Here is a 25,514-nt window from a genome sequence, read left to right as displayed (position 1 = left end):
TACATATTATAGAAAATTAGTAAAAAGAACATAACATCTATAATTCTAATGCCCAGAGATTCTTTTCATATTTTAGCTCTGTCCATTCATCCTTCTATCCGTCCATCTTTTCTTCTTTTTCCTTCTCCCTTTTCTCCTCCTTCTCCTTTTCCTTCTTCTGCTTTTTAAAGAGCTGAAATTAATCTGTATATTGTTGTATAACCTGTTGCATTTTGCACAGGAACTTAAAAGAAGGCTTATCTACCCTGAGGGATTTAGGTTAGCTCTGAGTAGTAGGAAGAAAATGTCTCATGTGCTTTGTCAATGAATTATTGAGGGAAAGTGCAACATTTTCTTCTCTGGCAGTCTTAAAATATATTAGGATAAACTCTCATTTCAATGATGGTGAGGGCATGGCCCTGCTTTACTGCCCTGTTATTCTTTGATATGTGGGAAAACCATGAGAGTGCTTTTCTGTGCACTTAAATCGCCCAAAAGTAGCAGAAAGAAATATTGGTTAGAATATGATGTAAGCGAGACTTTTATTAATCCCTCACCTACACTTGCCTTGAGGACTGAAGAGTTTATCTCTCCCAAGGGTGTAAGACTGCTCAGCTTCTCATTTTTAAATATTAAAATCACTGTAAAATTCTACTCTGACTAATCTAGAATAAAGACAGGAAAGATTAGTGTCACTAGGATATAGTTTTACATGAACAAATCATTTTAAATAGGCTTAAATCTAAGAGGTGAAGGCTGCTTTGCCTGGACAGACTATTTGCCTAGACTGTCAGATTGGCTAGGGTGTGTGTGTGTGTGTGTGTGTGTGTGTGTGTGTGTGTATGAGAGAGAGAGAGAGAGAGAGAGAAAGAAAGAGACAAACAGAGAGAGAGAGAGAGAAAGACAGAGACAGAGAGAGACTGAAATCTGAANTTTGGGTCCAAATCTGAGTTCTCTATTCTATTCCATTAGTCTATGTGTCTGTTTTTGTGCCAATACCATACTGTCTTAATGATGAAATCTGAAGGCTTCTTTTTACTGAACGCACATTCTAAATGTAGAGGCTACTGCCACGAGAGAATTAGACAGAAGGTCTAATAAGAGTTAGGATAACTTTGATGTGGTTCTTCTTGACTTTGTACTCACCTACAAACTCTTAACTAGTTCTAGAGTTCTCCCATAGGCAAGTTGGTCCATATATTGGTAAGGTGGGACATTCTTGGGGGAATGAGGGCCTTGAGGTGATTCTGCCATCTTTCTAATGTCACTCTCAAGTGTTCTCTGTTTTATGAAATAATTTAGTATTGATAGAACTTAAAATAGCAAAGTGGCACATCTTATCTTGGCCCCCCTCTGCAATCAAGGCTTAAAGAAGTCACCTAGGCTTCTGGCTTTCTAGTCTCTGTCTCTACTGTCTGTCTCTCCCTCTGTAGTCATAGTGGCTAACATTTCATGAATGTTCATTGTGTCCGAGGAACAGTTCATATTCCCGTTGTGTGTATTAACTCACTTCTCAAAAGAGTTGTGAAAGGAAGATACTATGGTTATTCCCATTTTTACACATGAGGAAACTGAGTTAAGACAGTCTTAGTAATCTAACCAAAGTCTTACATCTGATAATTATCTCAGACTCAATTTTAAGAAGCCATTTTGGAGCATGAAATGAACATATGTGTTCATAAGAATATTTTCATTGGAATTAATTAAGGTTATTTATTGTGGGTCAAGAAGAACAGGTCTCCTGACTATAACAATTTTATCAGAGGATTATACAGTCTTAGGTATGACTAGACATCCTATATCCTGCAGTAGTTACATGTAGAATAATGAAGCTATATATTTTCTTTTTTCCTTTAGCTTTATTGACATAAAATTGGCATATAACATAGTGTAAGTTTCAGGTATACAACATAATTTTATATATGTATGTAATGTAAAATGATTACCATAATACGCATCCATCACTTCACAATTATTTTTGTGTGTGATGAGAAAATTAAAATTTACTCTTTTAGCAACACGAAACAAATATTCTTTAACTTGAATAAAACAATTGCTTGTATAAACTGTAAATGTCTCTTTAACAGAACTTTTGTTATAACAGGCAGTTGTTGAATTATTAGGGATATTATTTTGTATTGACTGTAAATATCTAAATATAGAATGACATCAGTGATGTGGTTTTTATTTTGTTTTGTTTTGTTTTACAGGACAGAGTTCATTCAGAGAGGCAGAATTTCAATTACAGGGGCTGGCTTTCTCAACTGCATTTTGGAGACTTTTGCCAGCACATTCTTAAGACAGGGAGCCCAGAAGGTAAGCTTGTTTCTGTTTTGAACCAACATGCATTTTAAGAAATCATGAAAATTCCCATTGGGTTATTGAATAAGGCTCCTGAGCAGACATCATGAGAAAAAATACAGTTAATAAACAAATAAAAAATAAACAAATAGATGCAAAAAAATTATCTTTGCTAATTATTGCGTGCATCCAAATCAAAGTAAAACTTAAGTGCCATTTGTGACCCATTAAATTAAAACTATGCCAGTGAAGAATGTGTGATAGTATGGAGAATGAAGAGATATAATCAGAGTGAGTAATTACATTTTCAGCATATTCAGTATGATGACACCCATTTAGTGAAAAAGATAATAGCTAATATTTATTGAGCACTTACTATGCGCGACTTACTATAAAAAGAATTTTTATCATCTCATTTAATACAAACCTTGAAAGTAGCTATTTTTGTTATTCTGATGTTATGGATGAGGAAGATTCAGAGACATGGAGCTCCTAGTTGTCATTTCTTGTGGTTTTTAAATTCTCTGGGAGTTTAGGGTTCCATGAAGGTGACTTAGAGACCACCTTAGAGTCTAAGTTCGGTACCCGTTTTATTTATTTATTTTTAAAGTTCATTTTTAATGTTTTTTATTTATTTCTGAGAGAGAGAGACAGCGTGAGCAGGAGAGGGGCAGAGAGAGAGGGAGATACAGAATCTGAAGCAGGCTCCAGGCTCTGAGCTAGCCATCGGCACAGAGCCCGACGCGGGGCTTGAACCCACAAACCGTGAGATCATGACCTGAGCCACAGTCAGACGCTTAACTGACTGAGCCACCCAGGCGCCCCTCGGTACCCGTTTTAAATAGAACTATTTTAATCTATCTTACATAGACAAATTTATATGTCCTATTTTCTTGCCTTCACAACATTATTTTCCAAATGTCTTTAGGGTACAGTCTATTCCTTATGCATTATGATACGCTTGTTACAGGTGTTCTAAAGTATTGAGAAATTATTTAATTTTTATTAACTTGTTTTATATATAATATTGTACTTCCTAATTGTGGCTGTTATTGTGATAAGGGGTATAACCACTTACTTCCTGAATTTACTCAGGGTATATGCCCTGCGTATGTTACCTTGCTTTGTTTTGTAGACTAATAGGTTTAATGGCTGGTCTGAAGGAATTGTTAAGGCTCCTGAGATTATCTGGGTAACAAACCTTTGTTCTCACTTTGCAGCTCTAGGTTCCAGAACGAGCCTGGACCGTGATGTGTTAGTCTGGGAGGCTGAGGGTGATGAATGAGTTTTTGATACTGAACTGTACTCCATAAACACACTGTCAAGATGAATGGTGTATTGCTGTTTCAGAGGTGCACAGATCCAGACTGGCCCAGCCCATTTAAGCTGGGCTTGAAGTGGATAGCTGGGCTTCTAGAAGGTCTGATGTGACCTCACTCAATCACACACTATGGGAGGTTTTTTCTGCTGTGTGGCAAAGTATGCCTGTGTAAAAACCCACACGTTGTGCAGAATTGCACTCTGAAATTAATGGGGCTGATGACAAAAATAATTTCATTGCCATATCCCTGAGTGAGTATTCTTATACACTCTTTTGATCAAGATTGAGAAAAGTTTTCTGTGAAGAACCAGACAGTAAATATGTTAGGCTTTGTGGGCCAAGAAGCAAACTGGAGAGATTATGTTGGTACTTTATAACAAGAGGAAAACAGGTTTCCACAAATTTCTTTTAATTTAAAGAATTAAAGATATTATAATAATTGAATTTTTTGTTATATAGATAATCATCATCATAATCAGAAAAAATGGGATCCCATTTTGTGGGAGAACATAACATTTAGCTAATTTGCAGTTCAGAGTTAGCGTTCCCTACCATCAAATTGCACATGTTCATTTGTGAAAACCATTTTTGTGGATCATACAAACACTAGTGGTGGACTGGATTTGGCCTGTGGGCTATATAGTTTGCCTACCCCTGCTTTAGATAAATAAGTGTTCTTTGATTAGTTCAGGTGGGTTCATATTCGACCTGTCCATCAATCTGAACCCTGTGATGACCTTTAACCATGCAGTGGATGTGTATAGTGTGATCCTGTGAGATGCATACAGTGGACATTATTAGTCCCGTTGTATCGATGAGAAATGTCTTGGAAGAGATAAGTGCACCTAATATGTGGGTGGCTGCTTGTCCACCTTTTTCTTACGCATATATGTGGAGCGCCTGCTTTGTGCTAGGCGCTGTGGTAAGCATGGGCTAAGTGGATTTGCTCAAGGTCACAAGGCTAACAAAAGGTGGAGTGTGGATTCACATCCCCATGTTTTACAACAGGCCTTACCCCCTTGCCACTTTACTCTGCAAGATGTATTCTGATTAATGGAAGCAGATGGTTTGCCTACTCAGCACCGTGCTGTGTATCAGATGCGTTTATGTTGCAGACTTACTTCCTCCGTAGTTATGAGGGCTCTTTGGTTGCAAGTAATAGAAACTACCTTAGGCTAGCTCATTCATTGTAAGGGTACAAGGGCAGTGAGGCAGGCAGGCTTCAGAATGGTCTTCCCTGGCACTGAGAGTTGCTAGGAACCCGGATAGTAATCCTTCTTCAGCACTTGTCTCTAAGAGTATGCACCTGTTGTATTCTCTTTCTCTGTGTGATGTGGGCCTCTGCAGTCCACATGTACGTGTTGTATCGAGCTTTGGCCAACCAAGGAAATGTCTGCCTATTTCATTCATTTCCAAATCCTTTGGAAGGGACTCGGTTGGCATTCCATAGGTCAAGCATAGCCAGGAGGGTAAAAGACAGGTTTTACAGACAAAATTTGTCCCAGGTCGTGACTGTGTAGATTGAGTGGGGTGTCATGTCCCAGGGAGAAGGGTGGTGGGATGCATAAATACTCCCAAGGGTTTCTGGCACGATCTTACAGTAGATTGTATGTTTGATGGCAGAGGGGGTGGTTTATGAATCTTAATCCCAACTCCCCTGAACCCATCATAGCTTGGACAGGGCTCCTACATTCATGTGGAAGTGAGTAGAAAGGAGATAGAATGCCCAGGTATATCTCATTTGGTTTCTGATGCGTATTATCTGGAAATCATCGAGTGGGTTTAAATTTGTTTTAAGTTTATTTACTTTGAGAGAAAGAGAGCTGGGGAGGAGCAGGGAGGGAGGGAGAAAGAGAGAGTGAGAGAGAGAATCCCAAGCAAGTCTCACACTTCCATTGCAGAGCCTGATGCAGGGCTTGAACTCAAGAACCATGAGATTATGACCTGAGCTGAAATCTAGATCAGATGCTGAATAAACTGAGCCACCCAGGCACCCCAAGTGGCTTTAAAGTTTTAAAGTGAGGAACCCCAGTAATTCCTGCATTTTCTTGCATATGCTCAGAAGTAAGAATATATTTTTCCCTGCTAGATTTTTGCTTTTTCTGGCTTTCCTCTTTTTTTNTGAGCAGGGGAGGGTCAGAGAGAGAGGGAGTCACAGACTCAGAAACAGGCTCCAGGCTTTGAGCTGGCGGTCAGCACAGAGCCCGACGCGGGGCTCGAACCCACCAACCGCGAGATCATGACCCAAGCGAAAGTCGGACGCTTAACCGACTAAGCCACCCAGGTGCCCCAATGAGCTAGCTTTTAAATTTTAGGAGCCACTCGTGCTAAATGGTCTTTTACCTTTTATCCAAGTGGGGTTGTTTTCCGGTATCAGCCTGACTTCCTGGTAAACCTTCACAGCTGAGCCTGCATAAATGGCTTCTGTGGAAGTTATTGTGTTTTAGGTGACTTTATTTTCACTTTAGGACTTTATCCTTGAGGCTGTTTAGTGATTATAAAGGTGGGATCTGATCCTTTTTTTTCCTAGAAAAAGCAAAATGAGACACTCACAAATTTAATATCTTTGTGTTTATAAATTAAAAGCTGGCCCGAGATATGGACCCCTGAGGTGAGGCCACTTGTATTTCTGTGCCTCTGGTGGCTTGTGCAAATGCTTTTCTCTCCTCCCTTCACTACTGAGGTGACTTGCAATTCGGGCAATGACTTGCCTTCTGACACAAATGCCAACTTTTCATTTATCCCTCGGACTTCACTCTTCTCTGAGAATGGAAGTATGTGGGCAGGAAAATGGAGATCGCCCTCTGGTAGCCAAGTTAACAACTGTGCTTTTGAAGTAGAAGCCGTTCTGAACTTAGAGCCCACTAAGCTTGTGGTGTGTGTAAGGTGGCACCGATCAATTTATCCCCCTGATCCTGTATGCACTTGTCAACAGGATGGGAATGCATTCCTGAAGATAGGTGTGAAAACTATGTTTGAGAGCTTTCAGTAGATTGAAGAACACAGGTCAAATATACGTAAGCTGTTATTTTTGTTTTCAAGAATTAAAAAACAAAACAACCCTATTTACATGCTTCTTTTTCTTCTTATGGATGTGTACTTGTTTGTTTTTTTCCAAACCCTTATGAACACACAATAGACCTTAAACTCAGAAGTGTAGTTCCACAAACACTTTGAGTATCAGCTGTGTGCCAGGCATTGGATAAGATGCCAGTGTGCTTGCTTCGGCAGCACATATAGTAAAATTGGATAAGATGCCAGAGAAACAGGCAGGAATGAAACAGTTCTTAAGAGTGGAGGCCGTGCTTTATACAGCTTTACTTCACTGATATCTAGCTCCGGGTGGAAAGCTTGACAGGCAATGAATAAACATCTGCCGATGGTGAGAATTATTGAGCCCCACTTGCTGGTCGGTTCTCAGCACTATGATGTGCTGAGAAGGATAGTCATATAACATCTGGTATTTACAAGCACTTACTCGATGCCACGCACTGCGCATGGCACATATTACCTTAATTACTTTTATAAACAAATCTATGACATAGGAACTCCTATTCCTGTTTTATTCATGGAGAAACTGAGGTTCCAAATGACAAAGCAGTTTTCTCAAGCTCACAGAATGAGTGGGTGGTGAACTTGGGGTTTGAACCCAAACCTCTCTGACTCCAGAGTATACTGTTAATGAATACCACACTGCCACATCCACGAGCTATGCACTCAAGCAGCCACTTGTGTGGGGCCAGATGTGGTGTGCTTGATAGAGCCAGAGCAAGATGTGGGGTTTGCAGTAAGGATGGAGGAATGCAGAAGCACGGAACTCAGTTGCAATGGAAGAACTTGGAATGGACTAGAGGAACGAGGGGCCATGATATCGGTAGTTGAAAAGGTCTTGAATGGCTAGAGAGTGTCCTCCCTTGTGGTCAGAGCCACCAGCCTCTGGTTTTATCCAGACTCCACCTGGCTTAAATTCCATAGGGCCATGCGGGTTTGAGGGTGTTTAGCTGTTGTTTCTGCCATTTTTGCTATAATGATATATCCTTTTCCTGTTTTCATATGGACTATGGATTTATTTTTGTGCTATTTGTTTTGAAAATATCTTTATATTACAAAAGAAAATTTCATTGGCATTTTTCACAGAAATAGAATAAACAGTCCTAAAATCTGTATGATATCAGAGAAGACCCCAAATGGCCAAAGCAATCTTAAGAAAGAAGAGCCGAAGGCATTGTGCTCCCTGATTTCAAACAGTATTACAAAGCTGTAGTCATTAGATTAAGGTGTTGCCTAAAAATGGACACAGATCAAAGGGGAAGAATAGAGAGCCCAGAAATAAACCCATACATATGTGGTCAAAAATTAATTCACAACAGAGAAACCATGAATACAGTCTCTTCAACAAACCATGCTGGGAAAACTGGACAGTGACATACAAAAGGATGAAACTGGACCACTTTCTTACACCATCCACAAAACAACAATAGCAAAAACAAAAACAAAAACAAAAACAAAAAAAAACCAAATGTTAAATAAAATGAGCATAGGAATTGAATAGACATTTTTCCAAAGAATACATATAGATGGCTAACAGATGCATCAGAAAATGTTGAACATCGCAAATCACCAGGGAAATGCAAATCAAAATCAATATGAGATACCACTTTATACCTGAATGACTCCTATCAATAAACAAGAAATAATAAGTGTTGGCAAGAATGTGGAAAGAAAAGAACCTTCATGCACTACTGGTAGGCATGTAAGTTAGTGCAGCCACTATGGGAAACAGTATGGAGGTTCCTTAAGTAATTAAAAATAGAACCACCACATGATCCAGCAATTCCACTTCTGGGTATTTATCCAAAGAAAATGAGAACACTAATTCAAAACGATAGGTATACTCCCACATAAATAATGCATTATTTACATTAGGCAAGATATGGAAATGAGCTAAATATCCATTGATGGATGAATGGATAAAAAAGATATAAAAATGTGGCACATGTATACACACACACACACACACAGGAATATTACTCATCCATAAAAAAGAATGGAATCTAGGGGCGCCTGGGTGGCTTAGTTGGTTAAGCGTCCGACTTTCGCTTAGGTCATGATCTCACGGTTCATGGGTTCGAGCCCCGCGTCGGGCTCTGTGCTGACTGCCAGCTCAGAGCCTGGAGCCTGTTTCAGTCTGTGACTCCCTCTCTCTCTGACCCTCCCCTGCTCACACTGTCTCTCTCTCTGTCTCCTAGAAATAAATAAAACATTTAAAAAAAAAAAAGAATGGAATCTTGCCATTTGCAGCAACATGGATAGACCTTGAGGGTATCATGCTAAGGAAAATAAGTCAGAGAAATACAAATACCATATGAGCTCACTGATATGGAGAATCTAAAACAAAAACAAAAGCCAAGTTCATAGATAACAGAGAACAAATTGGTGGTTGCCAAACGCAGTTATAAAATAAAGAAGATGTGGGGATATAAAGCACAGTGTGGTAACTGTAGTTACTAATACTGTATTGCATATTTGCAAGTTGCTAAGAGAGTACATCTTAAAAGTTATCATAACAAGAAAAATGAATTCTGTAACTATATAGAATGATGGATGTTAACTAGACTTACTGTGGTGATCATTTCACAATATGTTGTACACCTCAGACTAATATAATGTTGTATGCCAGTTATACCTCATGAAAACTTACACGTGAAGATGATGTTGGGAATGGTATGGCTGGCAGTAGAGAAAAGGTGAAATGGAAAATGTCATCCATCAGTTGGAAAGGTCAAGTACTCATGGATTCTCAGAGTAGAAAAGACCTTCACTTCCTGAGTTGCTGATGAAATCCAGATTCAGGTGCTACACACAGAACTTGCTGGCTCAGACTCTTGGGGGCAGAACAGAGAACAGGCTCTTGAGTACATGTGATGATCTGCAAGTCTGGGAAGCAGGGTGTTAGAGAAAAGGAAACATGAGTTGTTGTTGTTGTTTTTTTAATATTTTTATTTATTTCTAGGAGAGAGAGAGACAGCGTGAGCAGGGGAGGGTCAGAGAGAGAGGGAGATACAGACTCTGAAATAGGCTCCAGGCTCTGAGCTGGCAGTCAGCACAGAGCCCGACGAGGGGCTCGAACCCACGAACCGCAAGATCATGACCTAAGCGAAAGTCGGACGCTTAACCGACTAAGCCACCCAGGCGCCCTAGGAAACATGAGTTTTTAAGAGGCTGTTTGACTTGCCCAAATCGTGACTCAAGAAGTAGAGGCAGACCTACAGAAAAGATCTCCTGATTTTCCCCACTCCAAGTATTAAAAACTATATTAAAAGCTTTTTATTGTGGTAAAGTATATGTTACATAAAATTTACTGGTTTAACTATATGTAAGTTTAAAGTCTGCTGTCATTAAGTACATGTACAACCATCAATACTATCTATTTCCCGAACTTTTTCATCTTCCTAGATAATCAGTCACTCTGCGGCCATTAAATAGTAACTCCCCATTCCTCTCTCCTCCTAGTTCTTGGCAACCACCATTTTGTTTTTTGTCTCTGTGAATTTGACTATAGATACTTTGTGTAAGTGGAATTGTACCGTGTTTGTGTTTTTGTGTCTGGCTTATTTCACTGAGCCTAATGGTTTCAGGGTTTATCGATGTTGTAGCTGGGTAGTATTCCACTGTGTATGTATACCACAGCTGGTTTATTTATCCATCAGCGGACGCTATTGTGTTCCATCTTTTGGCTCTTGTGAATAATGCTGCCATGAATATGGGTATATAAATATCTGTTCACGTCTCTGCTCTCAATTCTTTTTCTGGTGTATGGTAATTCTATGTTTAAATTTTGGAGGAACTGCTTAAAAGTTTGTTTTTGAGATAGCTCTCTATCTTTGTCCATGGCAGCAATGGACTGTACCATTACTGTGTATTTTTCTCCAGTCTTCCCAGAAGAGTGGTGCTATATATACGATACTCTTGGCTGGTGACACTAGTGAGTGTGCCATATGGTGCTTTCCGCAGTCCGAGAGCCACTCAGTTGTCTCTTGACTCTGCCTTCGTCTCTGTCTCTCTGCTGTAATCTCACGTGGACAGTTTTGATCCATAATGGGGTGGATGGGTTGGAAGTGTTGAGAAATTGGAAGTGTTGAAAAGTGCCAAGGACAAGCGTGCCGGATAGCAAGTACATATGTTAATGTGCTTTGAGGTAAGCAAGCACATTCAAAAAACAGATCAAGGAAACAGAAAGATCTGAAGGAAAATAGGGTTTGGGGGAAGTCTGAGACACATGCAAGGCTTCATACGCATTTCTGCAGCCTAGGGGAACAGCCCCCGACTGTGAAGCAGAACTCAGAGGAGCCCAGGCCAGGCAACCGCCACCTCGCAGATCCTAAGAGAAGGAAACAGGAGAGAGATCAGGCTATTCCGTGGGGCAGGTGTGGCTCTGCAGGTGCTCTCCAGGTCCTGGAAGGGAGCCCTTGCGAGGGTCTTGGTTTCCAACCTTTTCTTCATTATCGCCCACCCACTTCCAGTGAATCTTTTTAGACTTCTTTTTTTCTATTTGTCCCCCTCCCCACAAAACATTAATGCCGTGGATATACTGATTATATCTTTATGGACTGTATTGTGCCATTGCTTTATGCATAAGAAGTATAAGATTTTTTCACTCCCCAAAACAAATTGTCCCCTTGTGTTGATGTGGCTCCCACTGAGAAGACGTGCTGCATACCGCACTGGGTATCACGGTCTCCCTGTCTCCACATTAAAATGATCACCAGTCCTCTGGCCTCCACCGCCTAAAATTCCAGAAGAAGATCAAAAGAACTTTTTGGTGAACCTCCGTGTGGTTCCTAGAGACTTCACATTTTACCCTTCTGGGAGAGGCTTAGGAGATAATATGGGTGGTAATGCACTTGTCATACAAGTGTTCTTTTTTTAGCCCAGTTGTCTTTGTACTTGGAGATTCATAAATGCTGTGGACGTGCAGAGCTCTCATTACGCAGTCGCGTGGAGATTTTTTGTGTTTTTTTTTAAGTTTGTGAAATATGTTTTCAATGTGTAATAAAATAATTTGTTATCTTAGCCACTCTCCTGGCAAGGCCCCATTATTAGTCCCATCATTATTCTTGTGTTGATTGGGAGGCCAATGCGGAGAGAGACTGAATTCAACAGCATGTGAAATATTTGTCACTGAAACAATGTGGGCAAGTCAAACACTTTGAACATCGCTTTAGAGAAGGTCTGGCCTACACATGCTACAGCTAAAGATACCTGAGCATGCTGTTTCCTTAGGGTGCTTATAAAAATCCATTTTAATAGTGGAACACAATTCTCTGAGACAGGAGATACTATTGTTGTGTATATATTGGTATATACTATGTGTATCCAAACACACAGACACTGTACACAGTACACACATACACACACACACACACACACACACACTCTGAGGCACTATACATGGAGTCCAAATGGGCATTTGAAAAACCTGGTTACTGTTTGGTTGCATCATTTTTGCAAACTGTATTATTTACCTGTGGCTATATACCAGATTATGCCAGCACTCCACAGCTTACAACAGCACACATTTATTGTCTCTCACTTTCTATGTGTCAGGAGTCTGGGCATGCCTTAGTTGGGTCCTCCGCTTCAGGTCTCACAAGGATATAATCAGTGTCTTGGCTGGGTCTGGGATCTCCTCAGAAGGCTCTGTGGGGAAAATTCAGTTTCACATATACTCACATGGTTGCGGGTAGGATTCTGCCAGCCTCCCTGGGTTCCTTGGCATATAGAGCTCTCACAACAGGGCAGCAAGCAAGAGAAGGGGCAGGAGAGGGCTCGCAAAGCAGAAACCATAGTTTCTGTTACCTGATCATAGAAGCGACATCTGTTCATTTTTCTATATTGCATTTGTTAGGAAGGAGCAGGTCACTAGATGTAGCCTGCAGTCCAGGGAAGGGGATACACAAGGGCATAAACACCAAGAGGGAGGCATCACTGGGAGTGATGTGAGACCTTCCGCTGATGCACGTGCCACGTTGCGTGCACAACTGTTAAATTCTTCCTGGTACCTATTGGGAATTGATGACAATTAGAAATTGGTAAGGGTCAGCTGTACCCTCACAAATTCACTCCCAGCTTATAAAAAGTTCTTCAACACATACAGACAATTAATCATGTATTTATAAGTAAGTACAAAATAGATGACCTGTTTTGCAAGTTTGATTAAGTCTCTGTCCCTTTGGGTCCTTGGACCACAAATTGCATAAATAGCTAGCTCCCTGAAAGCAGAACGGACTCCATTCCAAAGGCGAGATTCGGCTGTTGTAAAGATAGCATCAGGCAGCCAAACCTCCCACCCAGTGGATGGGCATAGTACCATGCAGACATAAACCTTGGGTGCCATCCCTGACTTGGCTGGTGAAGGGCTTGCTGGATAGAATCTTAGCCCTTCATTGTACAAGGGGTATATCTCTGGAAGTTTGAGCTAATCCTTGTATGTTAGGTTCCACTAATTGAGTTAACGAGAGTCCATTTCTCACATCCACCAAGAAACTACTAATTTGACCAGTGAAAATGCACAATTTTTGCTAATTATCAAAGCCTCTGATGTTTCCAAGGATAACGGTACCTGACATTTCTGGAGAGTGAGTTTGCTGATTAGAATGCTCACAGCCAACCCCTAGAGCCTGAAGCTTGCATTAGGGACACTGAATGTACCTGCTATATAATGTGAGCTAACACATGTACCATATCGTTATATGGTATGTGCTGAAATATTTTGAAGCAAATTATAGGTATCCTAATAGTCACATATGAGATGTCAACTTCTGAACTCAGTATATTTTGCCTTTAGAAAGATTATTCAGTGTAAAATGGGGTTTTGGCTGCGTGTTTAACACAAGGATTGAGTATGAAGCTTTAGAGAGGCGCCCTTTGGTGCATGATCTGGGTTTTCACTTCCTGGATGTCACATTTCACATCTTGGGCCCTCAATTTTTTCATCTTTGAAATGGAGTGATAGTAGTTGTACTTCACAGGATTATTTTAAAGATTAAGTGAGAGCACATATATGAAATATGGCTGAAATATAGAAACTCCAAGAACTATTAGCATTAAGAGAAGTTGTCTGCTAACAAAGATACTTTTTTAAGTAAATGTCCTCTTAAATACCTCTCTGAACAAAAACTTTAGATTGCAGCAGTATAGGTCAAGTTTGTGGTATTTCTTTAAAAATTGTTGTTGTTTTTTTTTACAAATAGTTTATTGTCAAGTTGGTTTCCATATAACACCCAGTGCTCATCCCCACAAGTGCCCTCCTCCATGCCCATCTCCCCACTCTCCCCCCACACCCATCAGCCCTCAGTTTGTTCTCAGCATTCAAGAGTCTCTCATGGTTTGCCTCTCTCCCCCTCCCCAACTATTTCCCCCCTTCTTCTCCCCCACGGTCCTCTGTTAAATTCCTCCTAATCCTCCTATACGTGCAAACATATGGTATTTGTCCTTCTCTGCCTGACTTCTTTCACTCAGCATAACACCCTCAAGGTCCATCCATGTTGATACACATGGCCAGATTTCATTCTTGCTCATTGTCATGTAGTATTCCATTGTATAGATAAACTACATCTTCTTGATCGATTCATCCACTGATGGACACATAGGCTCTTTCCACGTTTTGGCTATTGTTGAGAGTGCTGCTATGAACATTGGGGTACATGTGCTCCTATGCATCAGCATTCCTATATCCTTTGGGGAGATTCCTAGCAGTGCTCTTGCTGGGTACTAGGGGTNCCTGTCGTGTTCCTGATCTCAGGGGGAAAGCTCTCAGTTTTTCCCCGTTGAGGTTGATGTTAGCTGAGGGCTTCTCATACATGGCTTTTATGAAGTTTAAGTAAGTTCCTTCTATACCCACTTTCTCTAGGGTCTTTATTAAGAAGGGATGTTATATTTTGTCCAATGCTTTGNGGTCTGCCTCTAGTTCCTTTAGGTGAGCTGTTAGATTTTGCACTTGTGCTTTTTCTCATTTCTTGAAATAGGCCTGGAGTGCGATATGCTCTCCTCTTAGGACTGCCTTTGCTGCATCCCATAGATTTCGAGTTGTTGTATTTTCGTTTTCATTTGTTTCCGTATATTTTCTANTCCATCTGGTCCAATGTGTCATTCAAGTCCATTGTTTCTTTAGTGATTTTCTGTCTGGTTGACCTAATCATTACTGTAAGCAGAGTATTAAAATCCCCTGCTATTAGCACATTCTTATCCATAAGTTTGTTTCTGCTTNAGATTCATGCTTGTGGTGGTGTCTCTGTTATCTTCATTCCTTGCAACACTTCCCTCAGAGAGTCTGCCTCAGGATGTCTTGTGGGGCTGCCTTACTGGTGACAAATTCTTTCAATTTTTGTTTACTTGGAAAGACTTTTATCTCTCCTCCTATTTTGGNCTTTCTCTTCCTCTTCTGGGATTCCTATGATACGGATATTGTTGCGTTTGACCGTATCACTGAGCTCTCAAACTCTTCTTTCATGTTCCTGGATCAGTTTGTCTCCGTTTTTCCCAGTTTCTTCTTTTTCTATAATGGTGTCTTCTATCACTTATTCTTCTGTCTGCCTCTTCAATCCATTCATTGGACGCCTCCAGTTTATTATGTATCTCATTTATCACATTTTTTAATTCATTATGCCTATTTTTATGCTCCATGTTGTTTGTAGCCATAGTTTCTTTGATGTCCTCTATGCTTTTTCAAGCCGAGCGATTAATTTTATGATTATTGTTCTAAAATCTTGTTCACTTATGCTCCTTTTATCTGTTTTGAGCAGTTCTTTAGCTGTCAGTTCTTCTTGGAATTTCTTTGGAGGAGAGCTCTTTCATTTTGTCATTTTGGTTAGCTTTATATCTCTTGTTAGTTTTAAAGACTTGTTATGCTCTCTGCACCTGTGAGCGCTGCTGTACCCAAGAAGATTCTTTGACTGTCCAGGGCCTAACCTTTCAGAAAGTGTTCTTTGAATGATATCTCTTAGTCTCTCTTGTTGGGACCTTGGTTATTTTATTTTCCTACTCGTAGTGGTACTGGGGACTCTCCACAATGTGTACTTTGGCTTGTTTCTGGAGGTAGCCCTGGAGAGGAAAACAAACAGACAAACACACAGGGAACAGAGGCACACAAATGTACAGAATAATCCAACAAACACACAAACAGAGAGGGAAAATGAAAAAGAGTAAGAGGGAGGAGGGAAGGCTAATAATAGAAAATAAAAATTCATTAAAACTCAAAAAGAAGAAAGGAAAAGGAAAAAAGAAAGCCTATAGACAAAGAACAGTTTAAAGCATATAACCAGATTTCCCAGCTACAATTAAATAGCCGGGTGTATGCAGTGCTGGTTGAAGAGCATAGAGAAAGAAAGATGACAGGGCGGAGATGAGGCAAAATTAGAAATAGAATGAACAGGCAGAAGGGATAAGAAGCTTTTTTCAAAGTGCGAAAGGGTGGAATATGGTTGAAGATGTGAGAGAAAGATGCTGGTGTTATCCAGAGAAGCTATATTGTCTGGTTACTCTTAAGAGAAAGAGATGAAAAGGTAGGTAGGTGTAGAACTTACATCTACAGAATGGATTAAATGTGACTGTTTAAGCAAGCCAGTGACCAGAATTAATCAGGTCAGTGCTCCGATAAAATAAATAAATAAATAAAAGGGGAGGAGGGCAGCCCTCTAGCAGGGATGGGCGTGGTTTGATCCGGTGCATATGGCGGGAGTCCTGCCTTGGCGGTTGTGGGGAGAAGGGTGACAGTGCTCCAGTCCCTTCTTGAACCACGCGCTGCACCTCACTTTTTTGGGTGTGTAAACTTCCCATGCCAGGGGCGCCGCCAACGTGGGTTGCGCTCTATATCCCATGCCAGGTGTCGTTTCCAAATCCCAGTCCGTGCGCCCCACTGAAATTGCCATAGACACAAACTTTCAGGCGATCCCCTCAGGGCAATTCTAAGACTCTTGCCTTCCCCCTGGGGATTGAGCCAGAATCGCTGCTCCTGTCTCCTTCAGGTCGGGTTGGCGAGCAAGGAGGGGGGGATCTCCTGGGACGAGTGTGTCCTGCCTCGGGTCCGCTGGACAGCGGGAAACCAGGTCCCTCTGTCTCTCGTCACCTGAAACACGAACTCGCAGGCAAATCTCCCAGTTTTAAGCCCTTCGCCTCCCCTCTAGGGATCCAGCCAAGCCAGAAGCACAAAGGCGCAGTCGGCAGGCGGACCCTCCAGGTCGATTTGGCGCACACGCAGTTGTTTCCCCAGGGATTGTTTGGGTCAGCTGGAGATCCGGAGACCGGGTCCCTCTGTGTCCTGAGCAGAGGTTTTTCTGTTCCCCAGCGACAGGGACCATGTCTTGAGCAGTTTTGGCCTCTCTCTTTACCCTCTCACTCCCCGCAGAGGGGGATCACCCCATCCCTCTGCGTCTCTGGTCCCAGCCCGATTTTATCTTCCCCAGTTCGCATCACATTAGAAGGTTTTGTCAGTGGACTCTGTCTCCTTTTCCTCCCAAACTCCTGGATTCCTTAAGGTTTCCTATGGCTTCATGTCTTCTCCGTGCGAGATACGGGGGCGAGTGCAACGTACGGAGTGCCCTACTTCTCTGCCATATTGCCCCCTCCCCCCAAAATTATTTGTTTTATCATTTTTAAATCCCTTATTTTAATACTCAGTGTATCCAGATTTAACATTTTTATTTAGTTCTTTCCATTTATCTTTGTGTATGTTTATATGGATGCATGTATGTATGGTATTTTTTGAAAGACAAAATTGGGATTATTCTGTTTATTTTAGCCCAATTTTTTCACTTATGGACATATTGTTAACATTTTCCTTGAAAACATGAATTTTGATGCCTTTGTAATATTCCTTTGGCATAAATGCCCTTATTGTTGGTTTCTGGTTTTGTTTTTTTCACTGTTATAGATAGTATTGTGGTAAATCCATGCATACAAATACTTGTATTTCTTATCACTTCCGGGGATAAAAGGTATGCACATTTTTAAGACTTTCGAAGCAAATTGCTAAATTTCCTTATGAAAGAGTCTTGCCACTTTGTAGCTTCCACCACAGGCCAGCTCTGGGAGTTACCAGAGATCTCCCTGTATAACTTGAATGAGTGACTTAACCTCTTAGAATTTCCATTTGTCATTCAGGAAGCAGGGTTAATTATTCGACCCTGTTAGGATTATTGTGAAGAAGAAATGAAATTGTTAGCTCCAATCTTGTGGTTTCTACTCCAAAGATACTGAAAATTAATGCTTCTGTCATTAACTAATTGTTTGACCTCAGCCTTCCTCCAAGCGTTTTAATTGTGTTACCTTGAACTAGTTGCCCTTCGCTGCTCAGTGTCTCAACTGTGAAATGAATATCTGTTGGACGCACATGCATGGTAGTCACAACCATAAGAGAGAGGGACTTTTCAAAACCCAGTAACTCTAAGATAGAGGAACACAACAAGTACAACTGGCATTCAAAAGAATAAATAAAAGTCACAAATAAGACACGTGAACATCAGTGTAATTAATACTCGGCTGACTCTATTTTGGAGACTTGTATTACCTTCTTGGTTTTATGCATCTTTTCAAGATTTTTTCCATTACTTGAACAACTTGAAAGAAGTTCTGTCCTTAGCTTCAGAGGGTTTACTTCCTAGCTCTCAATTTACCTCTGTCGATCATAGTCTTGAGTGCTCAAATAGATTCATTGACTTGATATTTATTCATTAGATGCTGAGGATCCATTAAATAATAATAACTGCCTTCTTCCTCCATATCTCCTCCCCATCAGCTCACTTTGTCCTGCTGTCTCTAGAGTTTTAGTCCTAAGCAATGCAGCCTTTGCAGTGAAAACAACTCGGTGAAAATGAGTATTCTGTGAGTGATAACAGTCTTTGGTCCTTCCCCTGCGTTTAAATCAATGCCATTACCTTGGCTGTGAGACAGGAATCTAAAATCCCTCAATGGCTCATTTGAATTCATCACGGTTGTAATAGACTGCTCAGTGGTAAAGCTTTTGGGAATCCCTGAGATCAGCCAGTTGCAACTGTGGGGCGTTGTCTTTTGTCAACAAGATGAAACCTGGGAACTTAAAACTCTTACCAGAAATGGCAGAAAGTGGTTTCTTGAGCTTGAGATGTGTCGCTGTCATGATAGTGATTGGAGTTTGTGTCTCCACACAGCATGCAGCATTTGACACAGGGGCTGAGGACTGGGAAATCTGGGTAGTGGTCCTGCCTTGGTCCCACCTTAATGGCCACATTGCTTGGACTGGTTACTCTGAACTTCACTGTTACTTTTTTGTAAATCAGGGATTGGACTAAGAGGTTCGGTTTCAGTTTTGACACAGTCTGATTTTTTTTGTTTCTTTCTTTGTTTTTTTTTTTTTAATGTTTTATTTATTTTTAGGAGAGAGAGAGAGAGACAGTGTGAGCAGGGGAGGGTCAGAGAGAGAGGGAGTCACAGACTGAAACAGGCTCCAGGCTCTGAGCTGGCAGTCAGCACAGAGCCCGACGCGGGGCTCGAACCCACGAACCGCGAGATCATGACCTAAGCGAAAGTCGGACGCTTAACCGACTAAGCCACCCAGGCGCCCCTCTTTGTTTGTTTTTGAGCCCTCACTCCTTTCCCACAATGTATAATACCATGATTTAAATCTCCTTCCTGACAAATAGTCTTTAAGCCTGCAAAAAACTCAGGAGTTTAAACTAAGTGGGTATCCAGGAACATCAGAAATAATTCATAGTGGATGGTCAAGTTTTGGGGGAAGGCAATAAAATATTTAAAAATAATAAACAGGCTTTTTAAAAATACTAGTTAGCAAGAGGGAAGGGTAAGGTAAGCATGTGGTAGCGATGTCACAGTTTCACTTTATAGTCCTATTCAGATGAACTAAATAAACTGCATATTATAAGGATTTGTAGGTATTGTAGGGGGTCTTCAAGGTGATAATAGATATATTGGCTTATTTTTAATCCATGCTTTCTGAACACATAGACTGTTTAGGAAGCTTTAGAGAAAACCAGATACAATATTAATAGTATTTATAATCAATTGATTGTTTACCATGATCCAAACACAGTACTGTTTTATGAGCAGTGGTTTCTCCCAGTGACTCTCAGAGACAGAGAGACTGTTATTCCCACGTCTCCATTTTACAGATGAGGAAGTGGAGGCTAAGAGATTACTTTACTTGCACAGGGTCATCAGCCAGCAGGTGGCAGAACTGGAATTCCAGGTGGTCTGACCTCAGAGCCCATCCCCTTAACTCCTGTACTCTTTGTACTCCTGAGCTGGAGGGCAGAACCCTTTCCCACAAAGAGCCTGGGTGAGGAGACAAGACAAATACATGGCTGGTCTCCATCAACGCAGGGCATTACCTTGAAGTCAGATGACCTTGAAGTCAACACTTGTCAGAACATAGAGAACGTGTAGTCTCCATAAGCTTAATGTGATGCTTGCTTTCCTAATGCTGCTTTACTCTCACACCCAACCAGGAATCTTTGGAGATTTGGGAGACATTCTCTCTGCACTGCTATGGATAGAATTTCCAACCAATCTATATCTTTCCTGAGCTCACTCTCACACTCTGTTGTGCTAAAGTCAAAAGCAAAGACAGTGAGAAAATAGGTATTTGTAGACATCATAAATCTTCTCATACCTCGTATAAACCTAAGGCAGGCACAGAATTGAAAACTGAAACCGCTCTGGCCAGGTGGCATTGAAATACTGCAAACACTGGGGTTGTGTCTGTAGATTGTGTGGATTAAATGCATTTGAGGCACAAATCTTTGGTGGATCCAATCTGTTGTAGGATGGCACCTGAATTCAGTTGGGTTCTCGGTGCTAAGTGAAGGCTCTTAGTTTGACCAGCCAGGCCAGGAAAGTATCACTGAGGCATCTTAGATCAGGAGTTAATACAGAATTCTGGGCAGAGAATTGCAAAGGCAATTTAATTTCTTAAAGGTACATCCAATAGTTAAACTTCAGTTGTATGCTTAAACCCTGCAGCATACTAATTAAATGCTCTGTGAGCTTTTTGAGATGTCCAGCCGTTCCCCTTGATCATTCTTCCCCCTACCCCTTTGGTGGTGATTTCTCATCTGTGTTCCCACTCTGTGGGAGAATTTCATCTCTTGCTGAATGATCCCTTTGGTTTTGCCGATGTTTTGTGGGACTTAGGGTAGCAGGCAGTGGGCCGGCAGATGAGGGGGAGGAGGCTGGAGTGCCTTTCTGGGAAGGAGAAAAAACCCTGTGTGTGGTGAACCACGTTTGTTGGAGTGATACTTCTTTGTCACTTTCAATTTCTCTAGAATCCCACTTGCTGCCTGGGGTTTGACCCCTAATTTCTTATCTAGCTTTCTTCCTTAGATTCTAGCTAAACTGTTTTTCTGTTTTTCTCTGAATTTCCTTAGTAAAGGAAAATGGTGGGTTTTTGAGAGTTAATTAACTTCTTTCCTATTGACAGCCTGTTTAAGAAGAATTTAAAGGCTATAATTAAAAATTTTCTCAATCAGTGGCCTTTGCTGGGGAAGTAGCTTTTGTTAGCTTTTCAAGATATTAATATTTTTGAAAGCTTACTGCTTTTTCTATTCACGTTTTGGTGTGTTTGAATGGCCATTTATAATTTAAAAAATGGCCACACTCCTCCCAAAAAGACTCTTTCAGTCTGTAAACAACAATAAAAAATATTTAAGGTTTTATTTAAAATGTCTTTGATTAGGTGCTACCTGCACATAAGTATTTTATATGTTTTCAGAGGCGCCATTGTGTCCTTTTGTCCCAGCTGTCTTTGAAACCAGCAGAATACCTTGTACCAATCCGCTGTGTGATCTTGAGTAAAACACTTAATTTTCTGAGTCTCCTTTTCCTCATCTGTAAAATGAGGGTAACATTAGAACCTACTTCATCAAGTACTTGTGAGAAGCAAATGAATTACATGCATAAAATGCTTAGGACAGGACTTGGCACATGGCAAATGATCAGTTGGTATTCCTTTAAAAGAAAAATTCAAGGAAGTTACAGCAAAAACTTATTTTTCCCATTAAGTCTACAGGCAAATGTTTAATGGTTATAATAAGCCTGTCTTAGGAGTTACCGGGACCTGAATTTAAACCTGAGGGCCCTCCCGCCTCGTGCGTGTACAAATTGAGCCTCTGGGTGAAATGTGAGTGGTAGTACCAACCTTCTGAGTATGCAAATAAAAGGAAATAGGCTAAGAAGTGCTTACGTATCTTGGCACATATTAAATACTCCAGAAACGATTACTGTTATCCTGCCATTATAGCTCAAATCGCCATGTTCTATTCAGTCTTTTAAGCAGTTTAAGCAGTCTTAATTACTGTGTAAGTACACATTCATGTTTTGCTCTTTTCAAGTAATATTATATCACAAATACCTACCACAGCAACTATATAAACCTCACAGCCAACATTTTAATGACTGCATAATATTTCATTCAGTTGTTTTATAATAAATGACTTTACTGTTTCTTTAGGATTGAGCTTTGAAGTCATTTCCAAGCTTACCAGTATAGGTGTGACCATGTGAAGCATCTTTATACATAGAATCTTTTGTATTTTGTATCAGTACTTTAGAAAAGATTCCCTGAAGTCGGTGATCAGTATGTGACTGTTTTCAGGGTTCTTTGTTTCCGTTAGCAAATGGTAGGCTTCTGTATGGCTCACCATTTTATCCTCAATACTTAGCACATAGTCCATGCTCACTGAATATTTACTGAATTAGTGATCAAGTGTAAGTATTTCTGTATTATTTTCCAAATGTGCTAAGACTTCTTTATGTCCCCATTGTATTTTATTTTAAAATGGTCTGCACAGCAACTAAACCTGGGGTTATAGGAAAGGTAACAGTAGTAACAAGTAATATTTGCTGAGCACTCTCTGCACCCCCAGGCATCATCCTCAGTACATTACATGCATTACTTCCTTCACTTTGCTCAACAGTGCTCTGCAGTAAGTGCTGTTACGACCATTTTCTAGATGAGGATACAGAGAGGTGTGAGTTGATGTGCCCCAAATCATGCAGATGGTAAGTGGGTAGAACGTGTACTCCAACCAGGAAGTCGGACCCTTAGTCTCTGTACTTGAGGACTAGCCTCCTGATTTACTTTGCCAGCAGCTCACCCCTTCACATTTCAGCCAGCCTAACAGATTATTTCCCAGGGAGCCCGAGTTTGTTGGCCAAATTCCGAGCAAGGTGTGAATCAGGTGTCCCTGAGCCTTAAGGATTTTGTATCAGTCTCAGAACAAGAGCCACATTTGCCCACAAGGGCTTATTTCAAAGGAGTCCCACCTTTGCAGTTTACCAAGTGAAGAATGTGTGAATGCATTTTTTTTTAATAAACCTTAGCTTTTTTTTATTGAAGGAAAGAATTTTATTAGATTGTTAAACATCAAGGCAGCTGGTAGATTTAGAACATTGTCCATGTGGGAGTTATTAATGCATGAAGGAATATCTGGGACCAAGCAATACAAAGGATAAGATCCTAGGGATTAACCAAATAATGCTTCCATTTAGTGAGCAATTGAAATAGAGCAATTTTTAAGGAGTATCAACCATGTTATTATATCCATTTCTTCAGTCTCTTTTCCCCCTATCAATTCACTATGGGGGCTGGGGATTGTAAAGAACATTTGCGTCTATAAGCACTAGAAGGTATTTTTTTTCTCCCTTTGCAAATGATTGACTCTGAAAAACAACAGGTAGTTGAGACTATTATTTGCATGTAGTATTTTATTTTTTAGTCATTTATATGTAGCTTTTGTTCTGGCTGTTCGAGTTAATTTATACTATTAAATGCTTAGAATTTTTCAAAAGCTGTCCTTCTTATATTTGCCATGAACTTCATAGTTCTTTCATTCCCCAGGTAATGTGAAGGATGGGGAGTGCAAGTGAGCCCCTTATACTTATATAGCTAATGCTCGTTACAGCCCTCTGGCTCCAAGCTGGAACCTCATGCCGTGCTCACCCTTCCCAGGTTCTTTCCCCTGCAGAATGGCTAAAGGCTTTATGTGGGAAGTAACAGCCTCACTAATTTGCATTAGATAAAATCAAGGAGTCCGAATTGGCAGATACTGTGTTGAAACACAAATATTGCTTCTCCACATGCCTGTCCTCCAGCTCCTTCGTAGTGAACGAGAGAGCTTCACATGGTCTCCACAGAAAACAGAATGCGGGAGACACGGAGAGATGCTTTTAGCCTCAGGGCAGTTTTAAGACTGACTTGTACTTCGGTCTCGTCCCACCTCCCCTACATAGGTAAAATTAAAATTACCCAGATGTAGATGGGAATAATGTTGGGGTGGCATGAAGGACTATGCCTAAGGCAACCTGTCATTTTTTGGTGATTTGAGAAGAGAACCCTACACATGTACTTTTTTAAAGGGGTGATGTAGTGAGGGCTCAGCCACAAAACCCTGGGTGTGAATCTGGATTCCGCACTGACAGCTGGGTGCCACCGGTCAAGTTTCTTAGCCTCTCTGCGTCTCGTTTTCTTCATGTCACTGACTCATAGGTTGAGAGGATTAAATGAGACCAGGCGTACAGTGTGCTCAGCACAGCCCAGCAGGGCCTTAGCCTTTCAATAAACATGTCTTTCCTGTGACTAGGATTCTAGTTCTCTGTGTATTGCTGGCGAGCCTGTGACCTAGGGAAAGCTGGCTTACCCTGCTGGGCTCAGTGTCATTGAACGGTATTAGTAACTTTTAGAGGTGATGTGAAGAGAAAGTAAAACGTGCTTTGAGACATCTGAACAGGCACAAGGTGAGCCCTTGCTGACGTTTCCTGTGGGTTACTGACCATCTGCTGAATGAGGGGAGGGCAGGCGGTGTCTGGTTATGGGAGTCCCATTGTTAGGGGCCCCTAGTCCGATTTGGGTCCACATAGAAATCAGTAGCTGCTTTTCAGGCCACAGGGAGAGCGGGCGGAGGTGCCTGACACAAGGCTGTCATTTGTCAGTAGCTTTTTTTTTTTTANGCCCCGACTGTCATTTGTCAGTAGCTTTATATGCTCCCTCACTGAATCCTCAGAGCAGTCCTGTAAGGAGCCTTACTTGCTCACTTCCCTCACAGCACAAGTGTATAGGCCCAGAAACAAATTCACCAAGGCAGATACTCATTGTGAAAGGATTTGGAGAAATCCAGGTTTAAGTTCCAGGTTGGTCACTTACTTGATCTCTCACCCTGAGCAACTCCCTCTGCTCTGAGGCCCAGTTTCCTTACCAGGAACTGGTGAGAGTGAAAGGATCTTACCTGGGAGGATTAAGTATGGTAATGTAGGTAAAACCCCTGACAGGTAGTTAGTCCCTTACCCTCAGTGTTGTTGAGATTTGGTGTGTTAGGTTGTTGACTGAAATAGGGCTTTGGAAAATTATATGTGAAGACCCAGGAGACTGGCCTTCCATGTAAAGAGAATTGTTGATGTATAGAAATTAATGTGAGTGTGGGTGAAGAGAAGGGGAGAGATAACAGGTAAAAGGAGAATTACCTGAGCGTCTGTTGGGTTTATTTATTCTGTTAGAGACAAGAAGCATGCTGGCAGTCATTGTCTCTCCCAGGATAGGGAAGAAACAAGGCAAAATGATGACTGAGCTGAAATTTGATGAATGGTGAAAAAATGCTGATAAAGGGAATTGATAGGAACATTTCTGTATTTTAGTTTGTTAGTTAGGAGTATAAGAGTTGGTCGTGGACCCCTCTAGTACCAGGCACTGAGGCAGTTTTGCCTCTGTGGAATGGAAGTAGAAAGCTTCCCATCGGTGGAGATTTTTAAACAGGTACTAGAATATCATTTATCAGAAATGTCATGGATGGCACATGGCACTAGGTAGGAAGCTGGTCTCTTGATTGGTTAGTAGTTAAGAAGATATATTTTGCATGAAGTCCAAGTCAGG

At 41.0% G+C, this 25,514-nt stretch overlaps 1 protein-coding gene across 5 annotated transcripts in view; it reads left to right on the top strand.

Annotated features, from left to right (window-relative positions):
- The window catches only part of PRELID2 (PRELI domain containing 2), a 60,337-nt gene that overhangs the window by 25,277 nt on the left and 9,546 nt on the right, over positions 1-25,514 (top strand). For all 5 annotated transcript variants that reach the window (XM_077773043.1, XM_077773045.1, XM_077773042.1 and 2 more), the window contains one exon: positions 2,190-2,295. In XM_077773043.1, the coding sequence (XP_077629169.1) occupies positions 2,190-2,295 (106 nt within the window). The remainder of the gene's footprint in view (positions 1-2,189; positions 2,296-25,514) is intronic.

Source organism: Crocuta crocuta, unplaced genomic scaffold (assembly GCF_008692635.1).
Source record: "Crocuta crocuta isolate KB4526 unplaced genomic scaffold, BGI_CrCroc_1.0 scaffold107, whole genome shotgun sequence".
Taxonomy (NCBI): Eukaryota; Metazoa; Chordata; class Mammalia; order Carnivora; family Hyaenidae; genus Crocuta; species Crocuta crocuta.
The sequence above is the reverse complement of the archived record's forward strand: the minus strand, read 5'-3'. Positions and strand labels throughout refer to the sequence as shown.